This window comes from Martes martes (assembly GCF_963455335.1).
Source record: "Martes martes genome assembly, chromosome: 10".
NCBI lineage: Eukaryota > Metazoa > Chordata > Mammalia > Carnivora > Mustelidae > Martes > Martes martes.
In genome coordinates, this window is record NC_137898.1 from 353,251 (window position 1) to 374,159 (window position 20,909).

The 20,909-nt window shown below is 64.3% G+C and overlaps 1 protein-coding gene across 4 annotated transcripts; it reads left to right on the forward strand.

Moving 5' to 3' along the window:
• The first annotated feature begins 890 nt into the window (after nucleotides 1–890).
• On the forward strand, nucleotides 891–17,358 carry EPS8L2 (EPS8 signaling adaptor L2). 4 transcript variants are annotated; one of them, XM_080815720.1, is made up of 21 exons: nucleotides 891–1,020; nucleotides 3,489–3,607; nucleotides 3,692–3,747; nucleotides 4,525–4,589; nucleotides 10,479–10,640; nucleotides 11,082–11,231; nucleotides 11,297–11,376; nucleotides 11,628–11,770; nucleotides 11,859–11,929; nucleotides 12,117–12,243; nucleotides 12,443–12,531; nucleotides 12,641–12,715; nucleotides 12,911–13,059; nucleotides 13,191–13,323; nucleotides 13,451–13,569; nucleotides 14,842–14,947; nucleotides 15,688–15,801; nucleotides 16,017–16,089; nucleotides 16,260–16,440; nucleotides 16,900–17,032; nucleotides 17,169–17,358. In XM_080815720.1, the coding sequence occupies exons 2-21, from the start codon at nucleotides 3,564–3,566 to the stop codon at nucleotides 17,250–17,252; spliced, it is 2,154 nt and encodes a 717-aa protein (XP_080671846.1). In that variant the 5' UTR covers nucleotides 891–1,020; nucleotides 3,489–3,563; the 3' UTR covers nucleotides 17,253–17,358. The 4 variants fall into 4 exon arrangements, with proteins under 4 accessions (XP_080671846.1, XP_080671847.1, XP_080671848.1 ...); XM_080815721.1 differs by having other exon boundaries at nucleotides 944–1,020; nucleotides 3,547–3,607; XM_080815722.1 differs by lacking the exon at nucleotides 891–1,020 and having other exon boundaries at nucleotides 3,537–3,607; nucleotides 4,530–4,589.
• The last annotated feature ends 3,551 nt before the right edge of the window (nucleotides 17,359–20,909 follow it).

Below are 20,909 nucleotides of genomic sequence, written 5' to 3' on the forward strand. Positions count from 1 at the left end.
GGTCTTTGCACATGCCTGGGGGTGCCCACCACTGCCTGGACTTGCCCTCTGCCCTTTCTCGCCTTCCTCCCTGGCCAGCTGGCTGAGACGGGGAGTCCGATTGGAAGAAGGATACCTACTCCCCGCCCCACCCCTCGCTGTGGGCAGGGGGTGGGGCCTGGGCCTAAGGAGGGAGCCCCAGCCTGGAGTGCCCTCCCATACCTGTTCTGCGCCCTGGCAATACTGAACAAACAGCCTAGGCCGCAGGCATCCCCACCCTCCCATCAGACACCCCATCCCTCTGGGGGGTGCCCATGCTGGACTGGGGCAGCACAGAAAGATTAGGCTCTCCTGGATTGTGGAGGAGAAACCTCTCCTGCCTGGGGTGCTGGGAGCACAGGGCTCCCGGGTCTCTGGCCTCCGATCCTGCCTGTGACACCCACACACTAGCCTGACGCTAGCCCTCCCCCAGACCAGAGGCGCCGGCCAAAGAGGGGACTCTGCCCTGGGGCCTGGCGCCCAGGGTAGGCCCCTCTCTCTGCTGCGGCAGCTGAGGCTCGGGGACACCCGGCAAGGGATACCTGGCGGCTGCCGGGGCGCAGCGCGAGGCCTGCCTCGGGAAGATCTTAGAACTTCGCCCGGCCTGGTCGCCCGGCACATCCCCACGGATGAGGGGCTCCCGATCCGCCTACCCGTCCACGGGAGCCCCAGCTCTGGGGGTGGGGTCCGCGTCTCCAGGGGGCCCTCGGGGCGGGCGTTGGGGACCGTCCGCAGGGAGCCCCGGGGGGCGGGGCCGAGGCCGAGGGGCGGGGAGTCCTCGTCCGGCCCCCCCTTCCCCGCCCCGCCCACCGCGCCCGCCGGCTCCCGGGTCTCTAACCTGCTGCTCAGGTTCCTCCCCGCGGCCCCGCCCTGGCCCGGCCCAGCCGCGCGTCCCTCCCGCTGCCGAGCCCGGGCGCCCAGGCGAGAAGCCGACAGACGGGCGGACGGACGCGCGGACAAGGGGACCCACGGGCGGCGCAAACCCGGGGCCGCGAGGAGCAGGTGAGCGCCCCACGGTCCCCACCTGCCCACCCCGACCTGCCGGGCACTCGCCCGCGCTTTGGCGGAGGAGCGACCCAGACTCCCCCAGGACAGACGGCGGTCTGGCTCGGCCTCAGTTTCCCCCGCCGGCCGTGCGATGGAGGCTCTGGCCGGAGTCTGTGGGCCCGGCCGGAGTGCAGGAGGCGAGGACAGGGGTGCGATAGGGCTGCGCGGAACCTGCGGCCTGCTCTGCCCGGCCTGATCCTGGGGCGGTGCCGGTGCGCAGGGACTTTTTAAAGGCAGCGGCCCCTGAGTCAGCCGGCGCCCTCCCAGCCCTGGGGCTCGGCGGACGGAACCCCTTCCTCCAGCGAAGGGGGTGGGAAGCGGCTTCTCCCCCGCCCCTGGAAGGTCCCAAACCCCCTTCCACGGGACAGGCTGAGGCCTCCTTTGCGGCCAGTGGCTCCCTGTGGGTGGGGTAGGGAGGCACTTCCTGGGCGTCTGAGCCAGGAGGGAATCCAGGGCCAGAGAAGCATCAGGCTAGGGTCAAGTTCTGGGTCAAGGGGTGTGGGAGTTTCAGGGAGGAGGAGGCTGTGTGCTGGGTTGCAGGAGGCCTGTGTGTGCCGGACCTGAGGCTCCCCCAGGTTCCTTCTCCCTGGGGCAGACTGGCCTGGGGCCGTCCCTGGTGGCAGGGGAGGAGGGTAGGCAGGCATATGGTGTTTCTGAGGTGCACCCGAAGACCACCTCTGCCCCAGCTCCAGGGGTAGTCAGCCCCAGCAGTGAGCCAGGGCCCAGCTGGGGGCGCCTCTCCTTCCCTACCCCTGCGCAGCTCCCCCAGCCCCCTTGGTGGGGAGGGGGGGAGGGCCCTGCCTGGGCCTCTCCTGGGGCCCGCCTAGGACTAGGACGGCCTCAGCATGCCGCCCCGCCCAGTCTGTCGGATCCCCTGTGCCTGCCTCCCCAGCGCACCTGGCGCCCACCCCTTCCCGACCCAGGCTCAGGCCTCCTTACCGGCCAGGCTGGGCCCTCCCCAGCAGGAGGCTCCCAGACAGGGCAGAGCCAGGGCCAGAGGGGTTCCCCCATTCCAGGGCTCCAGCCGGCTCCCTCTGGGCCTTAAGCCGACTCCTCCCCAAGGTCACTTGGCTGTGAGCTGGAATTTGAACTTGGAGCGGGTCCCTCCGCCCTCCCTGCCCTGCTGGGGCCTCCACCGTGGCCCAACCAGGCACCATGCTCGGCCCTCCCTTCGCACCCGGAAGATGGCCGCAGGAAAGCCAAAGTGCAGCCTGGGCCCTGGGCTGGTCCCCATCCCTTGGGCCCGCACGGCTCCCCTGCCCCAGTTGCCAGACCGGACTGGGCCTGTGGCGGTCCCTCCCCCAGCCGCTCCCCACCCCAGATGCCAGCACCTGGACTCACATCTGTGGCTGGCTATGCCGGGCCCCCACCCTGCTCCAGGGAGTTGAAGGCCATGGGTTCATGGTTATGCCTGGCCTAGGCGCCCCAAGGAGGGGGGCTGTGTGTCACAGCCTGTGTGTGGCTGCGTGTGCCCAGGGGCCTAGTTTTTCTGCCCAGGCGTGTGTGTACCCAGACACACGTGCCCAGTGCCCTTGGCTCAGCCCGCCAGGAATCCCATTAAGCAAACACTCGGTTCTCTCGCTGAGGTCATGAGCATTCCGGACATTCTCCACAGACAGGTGATCAGAGGAATCTGGCCAAGCCCCTACTCCCACGCACCCTCCGAGAGCCAGGACCCTCGGGGGCACATGGGAGGGGGTGGTCTAAAGCCCCCAGGCCTCTCACACCTCCTGGAAACCCTCTTTGTCAGTAGGACCTGGTCAAACCAGAAGGTACCCTAGATACCCATTCCCCTGGCCTGGGACCACCCACTCTGGCTGACCCTACATACAGAGGGACAGCCTTGTCAGAGGTCCCCAGGGGACACAGACCCCGCAGGACATGTTAGCCTGGCCCAGAGGGGCCAGGTCTGCTCACCACCCAGAGGGTATGCTCCCTCTAGACTTTGTTCTGGGCTCTGGGTCCCCAACCACCCTCCCCGTCCCCCACCCCAACGCCATCCAGGGTCCAGTCTCATCCTGGGCTGCTTTCCTCTGGTCTTGGCTCCCACCTGCTTCGGGGCCTTTGAACATGGGTTCCCTCTGCTTGGAAGTGGTTCCTCTCCCAGGTCCCCTTTCAGAGCCCCAGGACACTGTCCTTGCAGGCCCGCCCCAGATAGCCCTGAGAGTGGGACTCCTCTACTGGCCCATTCCGGGGCACATGTCTGCCAGCTGCGACCTGGGCCGGAGGTCCTGCTGTGGCCAGGAGGCGGGACTCGCTCCCTGAGGACACCCTACCCAAGCACCCTGGGGAACCTGGGGAGGACGTCAGGGCCACCGCCTCTGGATCTGGGTGGGTGGAAGAGATCAAGCCCTTCCCTGGGAGCCGTGAAGCCACCCACCAGGCCCCAGGGGGGTGTCAGCTCGGCTGCGGTCTCCACTCAGGTGTGGGTCCGGCACGAGGTCCTGGACTCCAGCCACAAGGCTGCCCTTCCATCACCAGCCACCACCAACGACGCCATGAGCCAGCTGGGGTCCGTGAGCTGCTGCCCAGGTGCTGCCAAGTGAGTCCCCACCCCCGACCCACTGAGCAGTCCCCAGGGAGGGGTGCAGTGTGGGCCTCGCCCTCAACAGCCCCTCCCCTGCAGCGGCAGCCTGGGCCGGTCTGACGGTGTGGCCAAGATGAGTGCCAAGGACCTGTTTGGTGAGTGGGGCTGGAGGATGGTCTGTGGGGTCTCGCCCGTTCCCCTCTCCCCGGCTGTGCCAGGCCCCCACCAGAGGGAGGCAGGTCAGCCCTGGGTGCACGAAGGAGGCCCCTGGACCCTCAAGAAGCAACAGCTGCTCAGGTCCCTCCTTCCCTCCCTCACCGTAAGGAGAGAGGCCTTTACTAATAATTCAGGGACCATCAATATTGATTGGGCAGTGCTCCTCCCGCAACCCGATAGCCCAAGGGGCGTGGCTTCGGCTGGACGGAGCACCAGGAGGCTGAGGGGGCGGAGCCTGGCCAGCCCCTCCCCGCCCCGCTCTGCCCCTCCGCCTAGACACACTTTTGTGCCCTGTCTGGAAAGTGAGGAGCCCCGGGGAGGGGCCGGGAGATGTTAGCTCCCAGCTCTTGGAGGCGGGGACGCCCGGGACTGGACACTTGCCCGGGAAGGTGGGCAAGGAGCCTCCGGGGGAGGAGATGCTCAGCCTATCCCAGCCCCCCTGGGACCGACCCCTAGCAAAGGGACCCTTTCCTAGCGGCTATCTGGGGACAGAGGGAGCTGGGGGTCCTTTCCCAGGGGCCATTCTGGGGGCAGAGGGAGGTTTTCGCTCTGCCCAGAAGGTCCCTCACATTTCACACCCTCGAGTCCTTCCTGGCGGCAGCACCCCTCGCCTCCACTCGGCCCTCCCTGTGGCCCAACCTGGGCGTCCAGTCCCACCTGTACCGGGACTGTGGGGCCTGCCCTCTGGTGTGAGTGACTGGTGACTCCCTGCTTAGAACAGAGGAAGAAGTACTCCAACTCCAACATCATCATGCATGAGACCTCCCAGTACCACGTCCAGGTGAGGCCAGCCCCCAAGGAGCACCCCCAGAGTCCCTGGGCAGATGGGGAAACTGAGGCACAAGGAGACAGCCCAGCTTCCGACGCCCACAGCAGGCAGCCAGAGCCAGGGACTGCCCCACACCTGTCCTGGGCTCAGCCACAGTGGGGGGGGGGGCTCCAACCCTGGGAAGGTCACAGTCTGGGGGCCATAAGAGCCGTGGAGCTGTTTCAGGGGAATGAAGCTGCCGGTGGCCAGCCCAGGCCAGGCAAGGACAAGGCCTGGGAGCTGTCTGGCAGCACTCAGGTGGGAAAGCCCTGTGGGAAGGAAACTGGCCTCCTGGCCCCCAAACAAGGAACCGGACTAGCGCGGAAAAAAATGGGACACGGACGCGCTTGGGGGGTCCTGCAGGGAAAGCCTCGGACGGACGGCCGGTGCAGATGGACTCTGGGAGGGTCCGCACCGGTTAGCCGCACTCCAGACCAGCGGCCAGCGCAGAAGGGTTTCCCTCTGGGTGAGCTTCGATTCACACTTAGAACTCAGGAAATATGTTTTTCAATGACCTTCCTGGTTGTTGGCCACTGTCCCAGCCTGTAGGACAGCAGGGCTGAGAATGGCTGAGGAGGGAGGAAGGGCAGCCTTAGACCAGGAACGGGGGGCTTGGACCAGGAAGTAGGGGGGACCGTGAGCCAGGAAGGGGGGCCCTGGGTCAGGAAGGAGCGTTCTGGATCAGGAAGAGGAGTCCTTGATCAGGAAGCAGGGCCCAGACCAGGAAGATGAGGACTTCCCTCCCCACAGAGCCCCCAAACCCAAGAGGCCGGGCGAGTGGCCGCTTTCTGAGCATCAGGCTCCTGATCTAGACGTGGGGCCGCAGAGACCCTGGGAGTCCGTAGGCTCCTGACCTGGGCTGTGTTGAGCGAGCGGCCCTTCCTGCCAAGCAGCTGCTGGCTCAGGGTCGAAGGGCAGGGCGCAGGGTGGGGACAGGTCAGCTTCGTCCCCTCCTTCCAGGTAGCTAGGCCACCCCTCTCAGGGCTGGGGCGCCGTTGCCCTCTGGACTTTGCTCCAAGCTGACGCGTGGAGAGACCCCAGCCCGGGGCTACCTCTCCTGCTTGTCCAGCAGCTGGCAGGGCTGCGGGAGTGGATGGGCTTTGCCTGCCCCTCCCAGGTGAGGAAACCAAGGCGCGCAGACAGGGTAGGAGGTGGGAGCAAGATCAGACCCACCCCTGGCAGTGGGGGGCTGCCAAGCCTCACGGGTTGGTTTGTTTTCCTGTTTTCTAAGTGTGCCACAGGGGAGGGCGTGGTCCGGCCGTTCAGGTTGGGTCATCACCCACCTGGCCGGTACACAGCAGCTCCCTCACCCCGGAACGCACTGCCGCTGACCCTGGTGGCCGCCGTGTTCCCCGTGCGCCGTCCGGCAACACCACTCTGTCCGCGGCCCTCGAATTTTGCTTTTGGAGAATCCCCCTCTCTCCCCACGCTGCTCCGGTCGTGGAATTCCTATTAGAACAGCTTTGTTCTGCCGGGCGGACTTCTTTCAAGAAAACGCACGTGTAGGATGAGGCTTCTCGAGGCTCTGGGCTGCGAGGAACATCTCCCCGCCTTGGGGCACCTCGTCTGGTGCCTGCTAGAATCGTGACCGGCATTGAGTCAATTGAGTCCAACCAAACACGTGTCCGCATGAAAGGACATCGAATGACCCTGAGTCCTTCCCAGCTGCAGACGCGCTCTCTGCGCATCAGGGTCACTCTGACTTCCTCAGAATGTTTGTCGTTTCCACGGAGGGGTCTTGAGTGTCTTTTCTCTACACGTTCCTCAGATATTTGACGTGTAGAAGCTGTTGTAAATGGTACAGTCTTTTAAAAAGCCATTTTCGGGGGCGTCTGGGTGACTCAGTGGGTTAAAGCCTCTGCCTTCGGCTCAGGTCGTGGTCTCAGGGTCCTGGGATCGAGCCCCGCATCGGGCTCTCTGCTCCGCGGGGAGCCTGCTCCCCCCCACCCCCCGCCTGCCGCTCTGCCTACTTGTGATCTCTCTCTCTCTTTCAATCTGTCAAATAAATAAAATAAGATCTTTAAAAAAATAAAAAAATAAAAAGCCACTTTTGGATCATCGCTAGCATATGGAGGAACCATTAAATTTCTGTTCCGTGACCGAGTGTCCTGAGATCCTGCTGAACTCACTTGCTCGTGTGAGCGATCTGCTTGTGAACCCACTGACTTTCCTACTCCGCGGTCAGGCTATCTGAAATACAGAACTTCATACCATATTTTTAGAACTTCACCGTCCTGGCTAGGACCGCCAGTGCGATGCAGAGTAAAAGGAACGCGGAGTGCACATCCCTGTGTCCTATTCTAAGAAGAAATATCCAGTATTTCCCCGCTGTGTAGGCTACATATTTTTGTAGGTAGTTTATGAGTGAGGAAGCTCCTTTCCGTTCTTTGCCGAGAGTTTTTATCACGAGAGGTGTTAAATTTTGTCCAGTGCTTTCTCCGAATTTACAGAGATGTGTTTGCGACTGTTAAGGCCGTCACACTGATTTTTCTGAATGCTGAGCTGCCCTCGGTTTCTGCAATGGACCTCGTGCATCCGTGTGCGGGATCCTTTCTGTGTGTGGAGGGACTCACTTGTGCATATTTTGTTTGTGTTTGTTTGCGTTAATGTTCATTATAGGTTTTGCTCTATAATCTTCCTGTCAAGCCTTGACAGAGTTTGGTGTCAGAATGGTGGTGCCTTATGAAATGAGCAGGGAACGCATTCCCTACTCCTCGGCTTTCAGAACGAATTTGTGAAAGACCGTTTTTACTTCTTCCTTAAGTTTTTGTTAGGATTCACCTGGGAAGCCCTCTGAATATAGGGAGATTTTTGGCTATGAATTCACTTTTATGCATGTAAGATCTGTAGTGATAGCCCTTCTCTTTTTTCCAGTTATTGGTCATTTGTGTTTCTCTCTCTCTCTCTCTCACCAGTCTTGGTGGGGTTTATCCATTTCATTCATCTTTTCACATTTTCATCATCTTTTCACATTTTCATCATCTTTTCAGAACGAACTTCAGACTTAGTTGCTTTTTCTGTAGTTTGTCTGGTTATGACTTTTCTCTCCTCTTAACTTCCTTCTTCCCGCTTACTTGGGTCTCGTGTGCTCGTCTTTTTCTAGTTTCCTACAGAAGACGTGCAGGTCACAGATATGAAATATTTCTTCTTTTCTAACTCGTTTACAGCTGTACATTCCCTCCTACCAACTCCTTTCTCCATATCCTGCAAGTTTGGTACGCATGCCTCTAGCTTTTATTTTTTTAAGATTTCATTTTACTTATTTGAGCGACAGAGAGAGAGCAAGAGCGGGCTGAGGGGCAGAGGGAGAGGGAGAAGCGGGCTCCCTGGCGGGACTCACCCTGGGACCCTGGGAATCCTGACTTCATCCGAAGGCAGACGCTTCACCTACTGAGCCACCAGGGGCCCCGCGCTCACACCTTGATTGCCCTTCATTCCAGAACATTTTCTGATTCCCCACGACTTCTTCGCCCCGTCTTTGCTCACGTGAGCACTCACAGCGACACACTCACAGCGACGTTCTCCCCCTGCCCCTGCTTGTGGGGCCGGCGGTGTCGCTCCGTGCTCTTTGTTTTCATTTGTCTCAAAGTCTTTTCTGATTTCCCTCCTGACGTCTTTCACCGCTGGGTGTTGATGGGGGAGTGCACTGCTCAATTTCCAATTATTTGAGGGTTTTCTCGTCATTTCTGTTACTGGTTCCTCTATAATCCCATTATGGGCAGAACACACTTTGCCGGGTTTCCGTCACCCGGAGTGCACGGAGACTTGTCTTGGAGCCAGGGACATAGTTTTGCTTGGTTCAGTGGCGTCAGGTTTTGCCAACACTTGTGTGCTCTGGGGCTCGCCCGCCTCAGCCGCCGAACGGCCCCCGCGTGTTTCCTCCCCCTTCTCCCTCTGACCTGCTGACGCCCAGGTCGGCGGGGACCACCCCCCACGAAAACACTGGGTCTCGAATGGGGTAGGGTTGCCTGAATCGTGAGGAGAGAGCACCTGGGGCGTGCAGAGTGGGGGCTCCTGCTCCCCCACAGCTGATCTGTGCGTGGGGCCCGCCGGGGCTCACTGGGACGGTCCGTGAAACAGGCAGACCGCACTGGACCCGTCTCAGAGGCCGTCGCGCTGCGCTTGGCAATTCTTTAGTGGAATGAGATGGCACACAGTTTTCTGTATTAAAAAGTGGGTTATATTTCTTTTTTTTTTTAAGATTTTTTTATTTATTCATTTGTCAGAGAGAGTGAGCACAGGCAGACAGTGAGGCAGGCAGAGGCAGAGGGAGAAGCAGGCTCTCCGCTGAACAAGGAGCCCGATGCGGGACTCGATCCCAAGACCCTGGGATCATGACCTGAGCTGAAGGCAGCTGCTTAACCAACTGAGCCACCCAGGCGTCCCAAAAAGTGGGTTATATTTCTTTTCCCGGAGCCTCTGTTCAGCTCTTTCGCCCACTTTTCTACGGGAGTGTTAATCTTTTACTTATTCACAGATTTTTTTCATTCATTTAATCATTTATCTCTGGTATTCTTACTAACCATACTTAACAAAATAGAGCTTTTAACAAAGGAAGAGCTGCCATTGGACTAAACGTTGGTCTTTTTACGTATTAAGATCAGCCTTCGCCGTATCTATTACAGCTGTTTGTCCCACTTTTATTTTTCTTTTTACTTTGTAGACAGTGTTTTCTCCGGGCAGATATTTTTGCCTTTTTTTTTTTTTAAAGATTTATTTATTTATTTGTTTGACAGACAGAGATCACAAGCAGGCAGAGAGGCAGGCAGAGAGAGAGAGGTGGAAGCAGGCTCCCCGCTGAGCAGAGAGCCCGATGCGGGGCTCGATCCCAGGACCCTGAGATCATGACCTGAGCCGAAGGCAGAGGCTTTAACCCGCTGAGCCACCACCCAGAAATGTTTACTTTTTCATTAGGTCAGATTTTTTGGTGTTTTCTTCTGAGCACCTGGATTTTCTTCCTTGCTTAGAAAGGCCCCCCTGTGAGGAAGGCCATTCTGAGGTCACCAGAAATCGTCCAGCACTTTCTCCCGGCACTTCTGCGTCTGGGCCTCGACTGCCCGGCGCTGCAGCGTTTCCGGGTGGCTCAGCGCTGCTAACTGACTGCAGCGAAGGTCAACGGGCACACACAGGGGAGCCTAGAGGGAGGAGGAGCCTGAGTCAGGCCTGGGCACGGAGGAAGGAGGAGGGTTCCCAGAAGGGGAGGACTGGGCTGCTCAGGGGTCCCCAGGGCCACCCCACAAAGCACACCACGTGGCCGTTCAGATGCTCCCTCATCCCAGTACGCTCACTGAGGGCCTGCTGTGGGCCAGGCCCCGTCCCAGGCACTAGGGGAATAGTAGTGAGCCCAGCAGTCAGAAGCGTAGTGTCGGATTGTGATCAACAAACACAAGGCAGGTCGGGGGGTTGAGAGCGCCGCCTAACCAGGCAGCGGGACAGGTCTGAGCGGAGCCTTGAAGGCACAGAGGGCTGGGGAAGAGTAGGGGAGGCTCACTGGGAGTAGACCGTGCAAAGGGCCTGGGGTGAGCCTGAGCCAGGTCTGCTGGAGGCACAGGGAGGCCGGTGTGCCCAGGGCCCAGCCACAGCAGATGAGCTGGGGAGACAGATAGTTTGTGTGCGGCTGCCAAAGGTTTTGTCGGGCATGTCCACGGCCCCCACAGACGGCCAGTAAGGCAGAGCAGAGACCTTCCCCTAAGGTAAGGCTATGTCTCTTCAGACCCCCAGGGTAGGGGATGTTCCCCCCACACCCCACCCCCAGGCTCCCAAGGTTGGCCCTGGCTCCTCGGGCCCCCGGGGTGCAGCCCCTTGACCCTCCTCTGGGCACAAGGAGGGCCCTCCCCAGCGTGACCACCTGGCCGCCCCCAGCACCTGGCCACGTTCATCATGGACAAGAGTGAGGCGATCGTGTCTGTGGACGACGCCATCCGGAAGCTGGTGCAGCTGAGCTCCAAGGAGAAGGTGTGGGCGCAGGAGATGCTGCTGCAGGTCAACGACCAGTGTCTGCGGCTGCTGGACGTGGAGACCCAGGTGTGGCAGCCGCGGGGCCGACTGCGGGGCCTCCCCGTGGGGCGGGGCAGGATGAGGAGGGCGAAGGTTGGGCGGGGCAGGGAGGGCTGCGGGGGCCGGGTGGGGGGGCGCGAGGCTCCAGGCGAAGCCGCCCACGCAGCGCCTTGCCCACCTCTGGCTCCAGCCTGTCTCGCAGCTGCCCCCAGGCAGCGCCACGGCCTGGTAGAGTCCAGGTCGGCGTCTGTGCCCCGTCCCCCACCGGTTACGTCTGTGACTGTGTCCAGGGCACACACCCCGCAGGCTGGGCTCCCGGGGCACGCCAGGGGCGCTGTGTCCGGGCCCAAGTCCACCCGGCGCGCGTGGCTGTGAGCCTGCGTCGGTCGGGACCGTGTGTGGGTGTCGCATCCGCAAGTCGCGCCCGGGCGCCCCGGCCGAGCCGCCTCCGAGCCCCCTGTCCCGCAGGAGGAGCTGGAGAACTTCCCGCTGCCCACCGTGCGGCACAGCCAGACGGTGCCCAACCAGCCGCGGTGCCCCTCGGTGCTGCTGCTCGTGTGCCAGGACTCGGAGCAGAGCAAGCCAGACATCCACTTCTTCCACTGCGACGAGGTGGAGGTGAGGAGGGGGCGGCGGCGGGAGGGCCCGGGCGCCGGCGCCTGCCTGACCCCCGCTGCCCGCAGGCGGAGCTGGTGCACGAGGACATCGAGAGCGCGCTGGCCGACTGCCGTCTGGGGAAGAAGCTGCGGCCGCAGACCCTGAAGTAGGCGGGGGCGCGGGGGGCGCGGGGGCGCGGGGGGCGCGGGGGCCGCGGGGGCCGCGGGGGGCGCGGGGGCCGCGGGGGCCGCGGGGGCCGCGGGGGGCGCGGGGGCCGCGGGGGCCGCGGGGGGCGCGGGGGCCGCGGGGGCCGCGGGGGGCGCGGGGGCCGCGGGGGCCGCGGGGGGCGCGGGGGCCGCGGGAGGGCCGGCCGAGGGGCCGCGGGCCAGGCTGAGCGGCCCTTCGCCCCCGCTGCAGGGGCCACCAGGAGAAGATCCGACAGCGGCAGTCCGTCCTGCCCGCCCCCAAGGGCCCAGCCCCCATCCCCTTCCAGCGCTACGGCGGTGACTCCCCGGCCACAAGGAACCGAGTGGGCCCGCCGGTGCCCCTCCCTGAGCCAGGTCTGCGGAGGGAGCCGGGCTGGAGCTACCGTCGGGTCCGTGCGGGCGGCCCGCGGCAGGAACACCTGATGTCTGCCTCCCCGTCCAGGCTTCCGCCGCCGGGAGTCGCAGGATGAGGAGCCGCGCGCGGTGCTGGCTCAGAAGATAGAGAAGGAAACGGTGCGTCTTGGGGCAGGTGGGGCGCCCCTCACCGGCCCGGGGTCCCCATCCGGTGGGGGCCCCTCCAGCCAGCCCCCAGGCAGCACCCACCTCCTCCCCCAGGCCGGGGACCAAGAGACAGTGTGGGGGGCGGTCCCTGCGGCCGGTGGGGCGCGGGAGGCTGACCCCGCCTGCGCTCTGACCCCAGCAAGTCCTCAACTGTGCCCTGGACGACATCGAGTGGTTCGTGGCTCGGCTGCAGAAGGCGGCGGAGGCTTTCAAACAGCTGAAGCAGCGGAAGAAGGGGAAGAAGAAGGGGAAGAAGGGGCCGGCAGGTGCGGAAGGGGCGGCGGTCGCGGAGCCCGGGCGGCCGCGGGGGTGGGGACGGGAGACGGCGGACAGAACAGGGGGCGAAGGAGGCAGGCGGCCGCCGCGGCAGGAGACCCGGTCCGAGCCGGGGGCGGCCGGAGGCGAGGCCCCTACCCGGGCGGCTGAGGCCGGCCAAGCTCAGAGCCAGCCCCCGCCCCCTTCCAGAGGGTGTCCTGACGCTGCGCGCACGGCCCCCCTCGGAGGCCCAGTTCATCGACTGTTTTCAGAAAATCAAGCTGGCTGTCAACCTGCTGGTGAGTACTAGCCCCCCCCTTCCTCTGTGCTGACACTGGGGGGGAGGGGGGTCTCTGGCCACCCTTGTCCGCAGCACCATCGCCCACCCCGCCTTCCGCCCGCCCCCAGGCCAAGCTGCAGAAGCACATTCAGAGCCCCAGCGCCGCGGAGCTCGTGCACTTCCTCTTCGGACCTCTGGACCTGGTGCCCGGGGCTGGGAGTGGGACCCCGGGGGCTTTGCCCCTGGCTAAAGGGGGGGGGGAACCAAATGCCTACCTTGGCCAGGCAGCTGGGGCCCCGTGCCTGGACTGTGGGCGGGGCTGGCCTGTGGTGCTGCCAGCGGGCCCGCTGGGACAGGGTCGGCGCTCAGGGCCTCCTCTGAATCCCGCTGTGCCCTAGATCATCGGCACCTGTGGGGGCCCAGACATCGCACGCTCCGTCTCCAGCCCCATGCTTTCCCGCGAGGCCGTGGGCTTCCTGCAAGGCCACCTAGTCCCCAAGGAGATGACGCTATGGGAGTCGCTGGGGGAGACATGGACGCGTCCCCGGTGCGGCGGCGGCAGCAGCGGGCAGGGGGGCGTGGAAAGGGCCCCTGGGCTGGATGAGGGGTGGGAACCAGCTGAGGTGGGGCCCGTTCCCATGGGTGGGCCTGGCTCACTCCAGGACCTCCCACCTCCAGATCAGAGTGGCCACGGGAGCCGCAGGTGCCCGTCTACGTGCCCAAGTTCCACAGCGGCTGGGAGCCACCCCTGGACGTGTTCCAGGAGGCTCCCTGGGAAGTGGAGGGGCTGGCGTCTGCCCCCGATGATGAGGTCAGAGCACCCATGGCCCCACCCCAAACCGGCCTTCCTCCTCCTCCACCACTGCTCACCTCCTCAGCCCACTTCTGTCCACTGCCCTCACCCCACACCAAGCCCAGGTGGTCCTTTTTCCCCACAGCCGACTGCAATGAACCGATCATCCTTCCGAAACTCCCCCAAACACAGCCTTGTATCTGAGCCCACAGCTCCGGCTCCAGGAGACCCTCTTCCCCCAGTCAGCTCCCCACATGCTCACAGGTAAGTCCCTCTTAAAATGAGGGAGTGTGACACTCACCCCTAGAAACAGGGAGGCTCTGAGAGGACTATGCTGCCACCAGGTGGCAGCAAATGCCTTGTTCATGGCGTTCAAAACGGCATTTTTCCAAACTAGAACCAGGTTTTCATTCTAACTTTATAACGCAAAATTGAAGAGAAGAATCTCAAAAACCGCCCGTAAACTCATTACTCTCGTGCACGACCTTGGGTGTCCTCGTGTATGTCTTAGAGCGTGGTTAGAAGTTTACCAAGTCGCTAAACTTAAGTGGGGTCACCAACCCTGTCGCCCCATTGGGGCTGATTCAGGCCCAGCTTCAGAGCCCGAAAAGGAGACTGAAGGTTTGAGCCAAGGACAGCCGCTCTCCCCGCCCCCACACACACTTCCGCAGACCGGGGGTCTGGGGGACTGCCCATCCTTCCTCCCCTCGCCGCCTCCTTTCTGTTCTCACTCCTGGCCCAAGAGCTGTCCGGGATGCTTGTTTCCCTGCCAGATCCCAGGATTCAGTTTCAGCAGGGGAGGGGGCTGAAATCCGTGTCTTAAATCTGACCCTCTCGATGCCCCGCACAGCCAGCCTGATGTCCATGGCTCCTGGCCTAGGGCCACACTTGAAGAAACATTTTCATCCTTTGGCCTCCAGCCCCCAGCCAGTCCCGGCTCTGGGGCCACCTCGGCCTCAGCTCCCTCTCCCGTATGGCGTCCCAAGGCCTGCCGTGTGAGGGAGCTGCCCTGATGACTGGGGGCCAGACCGGCCAGGAGGGGACAGCCCAGCCTGGGTGGCAGCCACAGGCCTGCTCTGTGCTGAGGCCAGGACGCCCACGCCATGCCCTTGCAGCTTGTGGGCAGTCCGCTTGGGTGCCTGTGCGCAGGGCTGTGGCTCTGAACACAGCCGGCCTCCCTCACTGGTCAGCTGCCTCCAGGCATGGCAGTGACCCTGTCGTTTCCCGGGTACCTTTCTGGCTCTGGGTCCCCTGAGGGGCCAGGCCTGGCGGCCCCTGAGACAACCTGGCCTTAGGCAGGCCTTGCCATGCCCACAGGCCCCCTCGTCCCACCCTCCCCCCGCGCGGCCCCCACCTCCGTGCAGGGGCCCTAGACGCTCTGGGGCTGTCACAGTTTCCATTCCCGGCTGAGGAGCCTCAGCCTCTCTCCACTGTGACCTCAGAGAGCTGAGCAGGAGGCAGCACGCACTTGGGAAGCCGCTCCCCCAGCCCAGCCCCAGGCCCAGGAGGAGACCCCAGCCCTTCTGTCCCACACAGGGGTTACGAACCGGGGCCAGCCATGGCCAAGTACGTCAGGATCCTCTATGACTTCACAGCCCGCAACGCCAACGAGCTGTCGGTGCTCAAGGATGAGGTCCTGGAGGTGAGCCGGGGCCTGGGCTGGAGGGGGCACCCCAGGAGAGGCAGGGCAAGTGGTGGCCGGGGCAGGCAGGGGGCAGGCAGGGGGCAGGCAGGAGCCAGGCGGCCCCATGCTGGCACACGGTGCACCTGTCCAATCCCTTTCCCCAGGAACCCTGCTCCTGGGCTCCAGTCTGGGTCCACAGCCTGCCCCTCCCCCACCCCGAGCACAGCCTGGCTAAGGGGTCTCCGTGTCTTGGGCATCTCAGAGGGGGCTCAGGGGCCCCTGTGCTGGGCTAAGCTGGGCTCACGCTGAACGATGGGCCTTCTCTGCCAAGTGGGGGACCCTCTAGGTCTCAGCCAGGGCTCATCATTCACACCCACCCCCGGAGCCCCCTTGAGACACGGTCTGTTTGGTGCCAGTCCTGAATCCAGGCCACCCCTTGGGGGACAGAAAGTGGAGCAGGCCGGTGGGGGGGGGGGACCTGTATGCCAAGGCCAGAGGCACCCTCACTCAGGGTGCTGCCGGAGTGGGGTAGGGGGAGATAAGGGAGGGACCGTAGCCTCTACGGTGGGATGGAAGCCAGGGCAGGGCGGGGACTCCTAGGGGGACTTGGGGCTTCCCCACAGGATTGGGGGGCGGTTCAGAGCAAACACCTAGAACTCTCTCTGGCCTGCCTGCAAAGAGGGCCTCACACACCCTGCGCTGGGGACCACAGCAGGGTGGAGGCCTGTGCCTTGGAGATGTTGGGGGGGTGCCTGCAGGTGCTGGAGGACGGTCACCAGTGGTGGAAGGTGCGGAATCGCAGCGGCCAGGCCGGCTACGTGCCCTGCAACATCCTGGATGAGACTCGGCTAGAGGAGGCACCCGCCCAGCAGGTGAGCGCCGGGAGCCGGGGCTCTGCTGCCCCCACTACGGAGGGGCAGGGGCGGGGGCAGACCCACGGCACCCCGGGATCCTCCCTCCCGGCGGGGTGGGGCCACAGGCCGCAGGATGGGGGGCGGGGGCGAGAAGGGGTGCCTCAGCTTCTCCTCGCGACAACCCTGCGGGGAGGAACGCTGAGCTGAAGCTGATGGCGTCCCCACGCCCGCAGGCCAGTCTGAAATATTGGGGTCCTGCCAGCCCCACACACAAGCTGCCCCCAAGCTTCGCAGGGAACAAAGACGGTGAGAGGCGGGGAGAGGCGCCCTGCGGGGGGATGAGGGCCACCAGGGCGGTGCGGGTACGGGGCCCAGAGGCCCCCCGGGGGGAGGCAGCGGGGAGAGGGTCCCCGAGCAGGGAGGGGCCCGCCCCCGGGTCAGCTCGCGGCGGGCCTGAGCGCCGGCCCCGCCCGCAGAGCTGATCCACCACATGGACGAGGTCAACGACGAGCTCATCAGGAAGATCAGCCACATCAAGGCGCAGCCGCAGCGGCACTTCCGCGTGGAGCGCAGCCAGCCGGCCGGGGTGCCGCTCACCTACGAGTCGGGGCCGGCCGAGGTCCGCGCCTGGCTGGAGGCCAAGGCCTTCAGCGCCCGGTGAGCGCGGGGCGGGGCGGGGCGTGGCCTCGGGGGCGGGGCGCTCGTGGGGCGGGGCCTCGGGGCGGAGGGGCCTCGGGGAGGGGCGGGGCCTCGGGGGCGGGGCGCTCGTGGGGCGGGGCCTCGGGGGCGGGGCGCTCGTGGGGAGGGGCCTCGGGGAGGGGCCTCGGGGAGGGGAGGGGCCTCGGGGAGGGGCCTCGGGGAGGGGCGGGGCCTCGGGGAGGGGCGCTCGTGGGGCGGGGCGGAGGGGCGGGGCGGCCTCGGGGAGGGGCGGGGCCTCGGGGAGGGGCGGGGCCTCGGGGAGAGGCGGGGCCTCGGGGAGGGGCGCTCGTGGGGCGGGGCCTCGGGGCGGAGGGGCCTCGGGGAGGGGCGGGGCCTCGGGGAGGGGCGCTCGTGGGGCGGGGCCTCGGGGCGGAGGGCCGGCGCCCCGCGCTCACGCCCGCCGCGCCCCGCGCCCAGGATCGTGGAGAACCTGGGCATCCTGACGGGGCCGCAGCTCTTCTCACTCAACAAGGACGAGCTGAAGAAGGTGTGCGGGGAGGAGGGCATCCGCGTGTACAGCCAGCTCACCGTGCAGAAGGCCGTCCTGGAGGTGCGCTGCCCGGCCCCGCCCTGCGCCTCCCCTCCCCTCCTCCCTCGGGGCTCCTGGGTTGCCGGCAAAGGGGGAGGCCCGGGGCCCGCTGGCCCGCGGCGGGGCCTGCGCTGAGGCTGCCCCCCCCCCTCCCCAGAAGCAGCCGGGCGGGTCGGAGCTGGAGGAGCTCATCAGCAAGTTTCATTCCAAGACCCAGCGGAGGCTGGAGGACGACAGCTAGACCCGGCCGGCAGGGCCCGGCGCACCTGCGTCTGGGGGAGACGGAGACGAGCCTGCGGAGAGGCCCACCCCAGTGCGTGGAGTATTATTTTTGTATGTGTGTATACTTTGGACCACGGACACGGGTGGTGGGTGGTGCCAGCTGGGCACAGCTCACCTACTTCATGGCACAGGCCTGTCCTCAGGCTCCACAAGGCCTCAGCCTACACCCGTCTGCCTGCCCCGAGGCCAGCCTCCACCAAACTCGCCACCTGGAGATGCCAGCCCCTCGTGCCCCTGCCCCCGAAGCCAGAGCCCTGGCTTTTCCAGCCCTGCCCAGCCCCCTTCCTCCCATGACGCCTCTCCCTGAGGCTGCAGAACCCCCAGGAGGCAGGCAGGGCCGTGAACTTTGGCCCCCCATCCACATGGGAGCTCCTCCTGGCACTCGTGACCCTGGCCCCAAACCTCATCTCCACGGCTGCTAGTCTTCCAGGCACCTGACCCTCCACACCTCCGGGTGGGCTGTGGGCCAGAAGGGCAGCCGACCTGACCACCGGCTCTGAGCTGGGCCTCACCCCCAGATATTGCCCATGGTGCCCACCCAGCATGCTGCTTCTCAAGGGTGGCCTGGGGAGGTGCTCCAAGCTCCCCTGGGGTGGGCGCATGCTATACTTCCTCCGCCCTGTCCAGGAGCAAAGATGGCCTGGACATGTACTCACTCACGTACGACCTTAGACAGCCCCACACACACCCAAGGCAGAGCTCAAGGAGGGAACTCTGTGCAACCAAGTTTAAGGCCAGGCTTGCCCTGTGTGCTGTGTGGGTGGTGGGTGAGTCTTGGAGCCCTGAACTCTGCCGGTTACACCTAGAGATGAGAGGTGGCTACGGTTCGAAAGCCATGTCATTAAACCAGTGAAGTGTCCTGACAGCCACGTGTCTGTGTCCTGGAGATGGGCCGGGGTCACTATGCTCCTGGAGCCTGCCTGCACTTGCAGCGTCTGTAAGAACCGCTGGGCAGAGGCCAGGTCACGGGCCTTCCAAATGAGGCCACGTACCCCTGCCTCCAGTAGGGATACCCAGGAGCCCCTCAGCACCACGTGTATCCAAGCGGGCCCCGAGGATATCCCTGGGAGGTGCAGGGTTGAGGGGGCCTGTGCCCACTCTGCACGCTGTGGCTCTCCCAGCCCGAGTGTCCAGAAGGCCCAAGGAACCCAGGTGGGCGGAAGGGCCGGGGAGCCAGGGACTCAGGGACCTCAGGGCAGGCCAGCCAGGGGGGTGACTCTGAGAGGCAAGGCGGAAGCTCAGCCCCACGCAGAGGGAGGTGCCGCGGAGAAGGGTGCCGACGGGCACTGGACCAGGTGGTGGTGAGCTCGGAGGTGTCCAACAGGGAGCAGAGGAGCCCCGGGTCAGCGGCCCTCTGCACCTCCAGGACACCCGACCTCACCCGCCTGGCCCTTGGAAGAGGCCTCTGGCGCCCTCTGCTGGCGGCCCTGCGTGCTGCAGAGTGTGCGGCCAGGGGGCACCTAGTACCCGGCCAGATGGGGACATCTTGATCTGCGTTTCCCCGAAGCAGCGGGTGGACCAGCCCTGGGTGAGGGTGTCTGGAGGGCTCGTTCCTGGGGCCTCAACCACAGGGAGCTCCATGCAGAGGTCGTGCCTTGTGGGGTTGGGGGATGGAGAGGGCTGTCTCTCAGCCGTCGGCTGGTTGGCCCCCAAGCCAGGCTCAGCCCTCAGGAGCCCCGACTCTCAGCTGGGACAGACCACACGGGGCTGGGTCTGTCCACCAGGACCCGGCCACCGGAAGCTTGGCTACCCCTAGGCCTTGACCACCATGGCCTCCTGGGAAGAGGAAGGTCCTCCCTGAGCTCTAGGCCAGAAGAGGACGGTTGGTCCCCCCAGAGCCAGGCAGGGCCCCACAGACAGGGAAATAGAACCAAAAAGGAAAAGGGAGGGGTTGGGTGCTGGCTGTCTCCCCAGAAACCCGCAGGTCCCCCTCGCCCAGAACCATCCGGAAGGATGGGCCCCCCGACCAGACCCCCTCCCACCAGTCCTATTTGGCTGAGCCTCTCCTGTGGAGCAGGGATGGGCACCCCGAGCTCTGCCTGCTCTGAAGGGGGCCTCTGCTGGCCCTGTGGTGCCCACTAGAACTGGAGCTCAGAGGGACAGCTGCCCGTCCTGACCCCGCCCGCCAGGGCTCTGCCTTCACCAGGAAGGTGGTGCTGGCTGGGCTTTGGCGACACTCCCTTCTGCTTATCCCCTGGGAGCCCCAGAACCTACACTTACTTCCTTGCTTGTCTCTCCCTCCCCTCCTCCATCCATCCACAGGCCACCTGCTCCTTCCCTCTCTGTGCCCACTGTGCTCCCTGGACAGCTGGAGGAGGATTTGCTCTCCAAGACTCCAGCCCCCTGGCTCCCTAGTACCCCAGGCCCCTCGTTCCCTAACCCCCTGCAGCCCTAGGTCAGCTCCCCGTTACCCAGGAGCTGCTGGTTCCAAGATGCTCCGGCCCCGCCCGTCTGCTGGGCCTCTGGGCCCCTGGAAGATGATTCCCCAGCACTTCCCCGGACATGAGTGTGGTGGGCCCAGAGTCACATAGCCTTCAGCGTAGGTGTGAGGACATGACAGCATCCCTGTCCAAGGCCACCAGATTAGGGGACGACTGAACTCCACCCTGTTTGACATCCTGGTGATTTCAGGTCGTAAAAGTAGGCTTGGATGAAGAACAAAGCACAGAAAAAAAGAAAAGAAGGAACAAGGCCCGGGGCGCCCGGGGGGCTCAATCATTAAGCGTCTGCCTTCGGCTCAGGTCATGATCCCAGGGTCCTGGGGTCAAGGCCGGCATCGGGCTCCCTGCCTGGTGGAAAGTCTGCTTCCCTCTCCCACCCCCTGCTCGTGTTCCTGCTCGCTCTCTCGCTCTCTCTCTCGCGTGCGCGCGCGTGCACTGACAAATAAATAAATAAAATCTTTGAAAAAGAAAGAAAGTGCAAGGTCCACAGGGGCCACGTCGCCCGCCCAGAGCCCGGGAGCAGGGCAGGGCCGGCCTCAAATGCAGCCGGGCCTGATTTGTGTCCTAGCCTGACCTCGTCTCTCCCCACCCCAGACTGGGCAGGCAGGAGAGAGGGAGGGTCTGAGGGCGCCAGCCCCAGTGGCGGCAGGGACTGCAGAGGGTCTGACCATGGGAGTGTCCCGCCGGGCAGGAGGGGCCGAGCTGCCCGCCCGGCGTCCGTCCTGTGCCCAGCTCTGCCGCCGCAAACAACCCACCAACAAAGCCTGTCTCTGTTACGGGGACAGGCATGTCCTTGTGGCCCTCCCCCGGCCCGCTGGTTTCATTCGCCTCCTCGCCCTCCTCGCCCACTCGGGACTGGCCTGGAGGCAAGAGGGGCTTCTTTTTTTCTTTTTAAAAGATTTTTATTTATTTATTTATTTATTTGAGACAGAGAAGGAGAGAGATAGAGTGTGAGTGGTGGGAAGGCGCAGAGGGAGAGGAAGAAGCAGGCTCCCCGCTGAAAAGGGACCCTTTCCGTGAACGCCCCCGAGAGGGGCTTCTTTAAGAAGAGCGTTTCGGGGCATCTGGGTGGCTCACTCAGCTAAGCCTCTGCCTTCGACTCGGGTCCTGGTCTCAGGGTCCTGGGATCAAGCGGTGCATCGGGCTCTCTGCCCCGCGGGGAGCCTGCTTCCCCC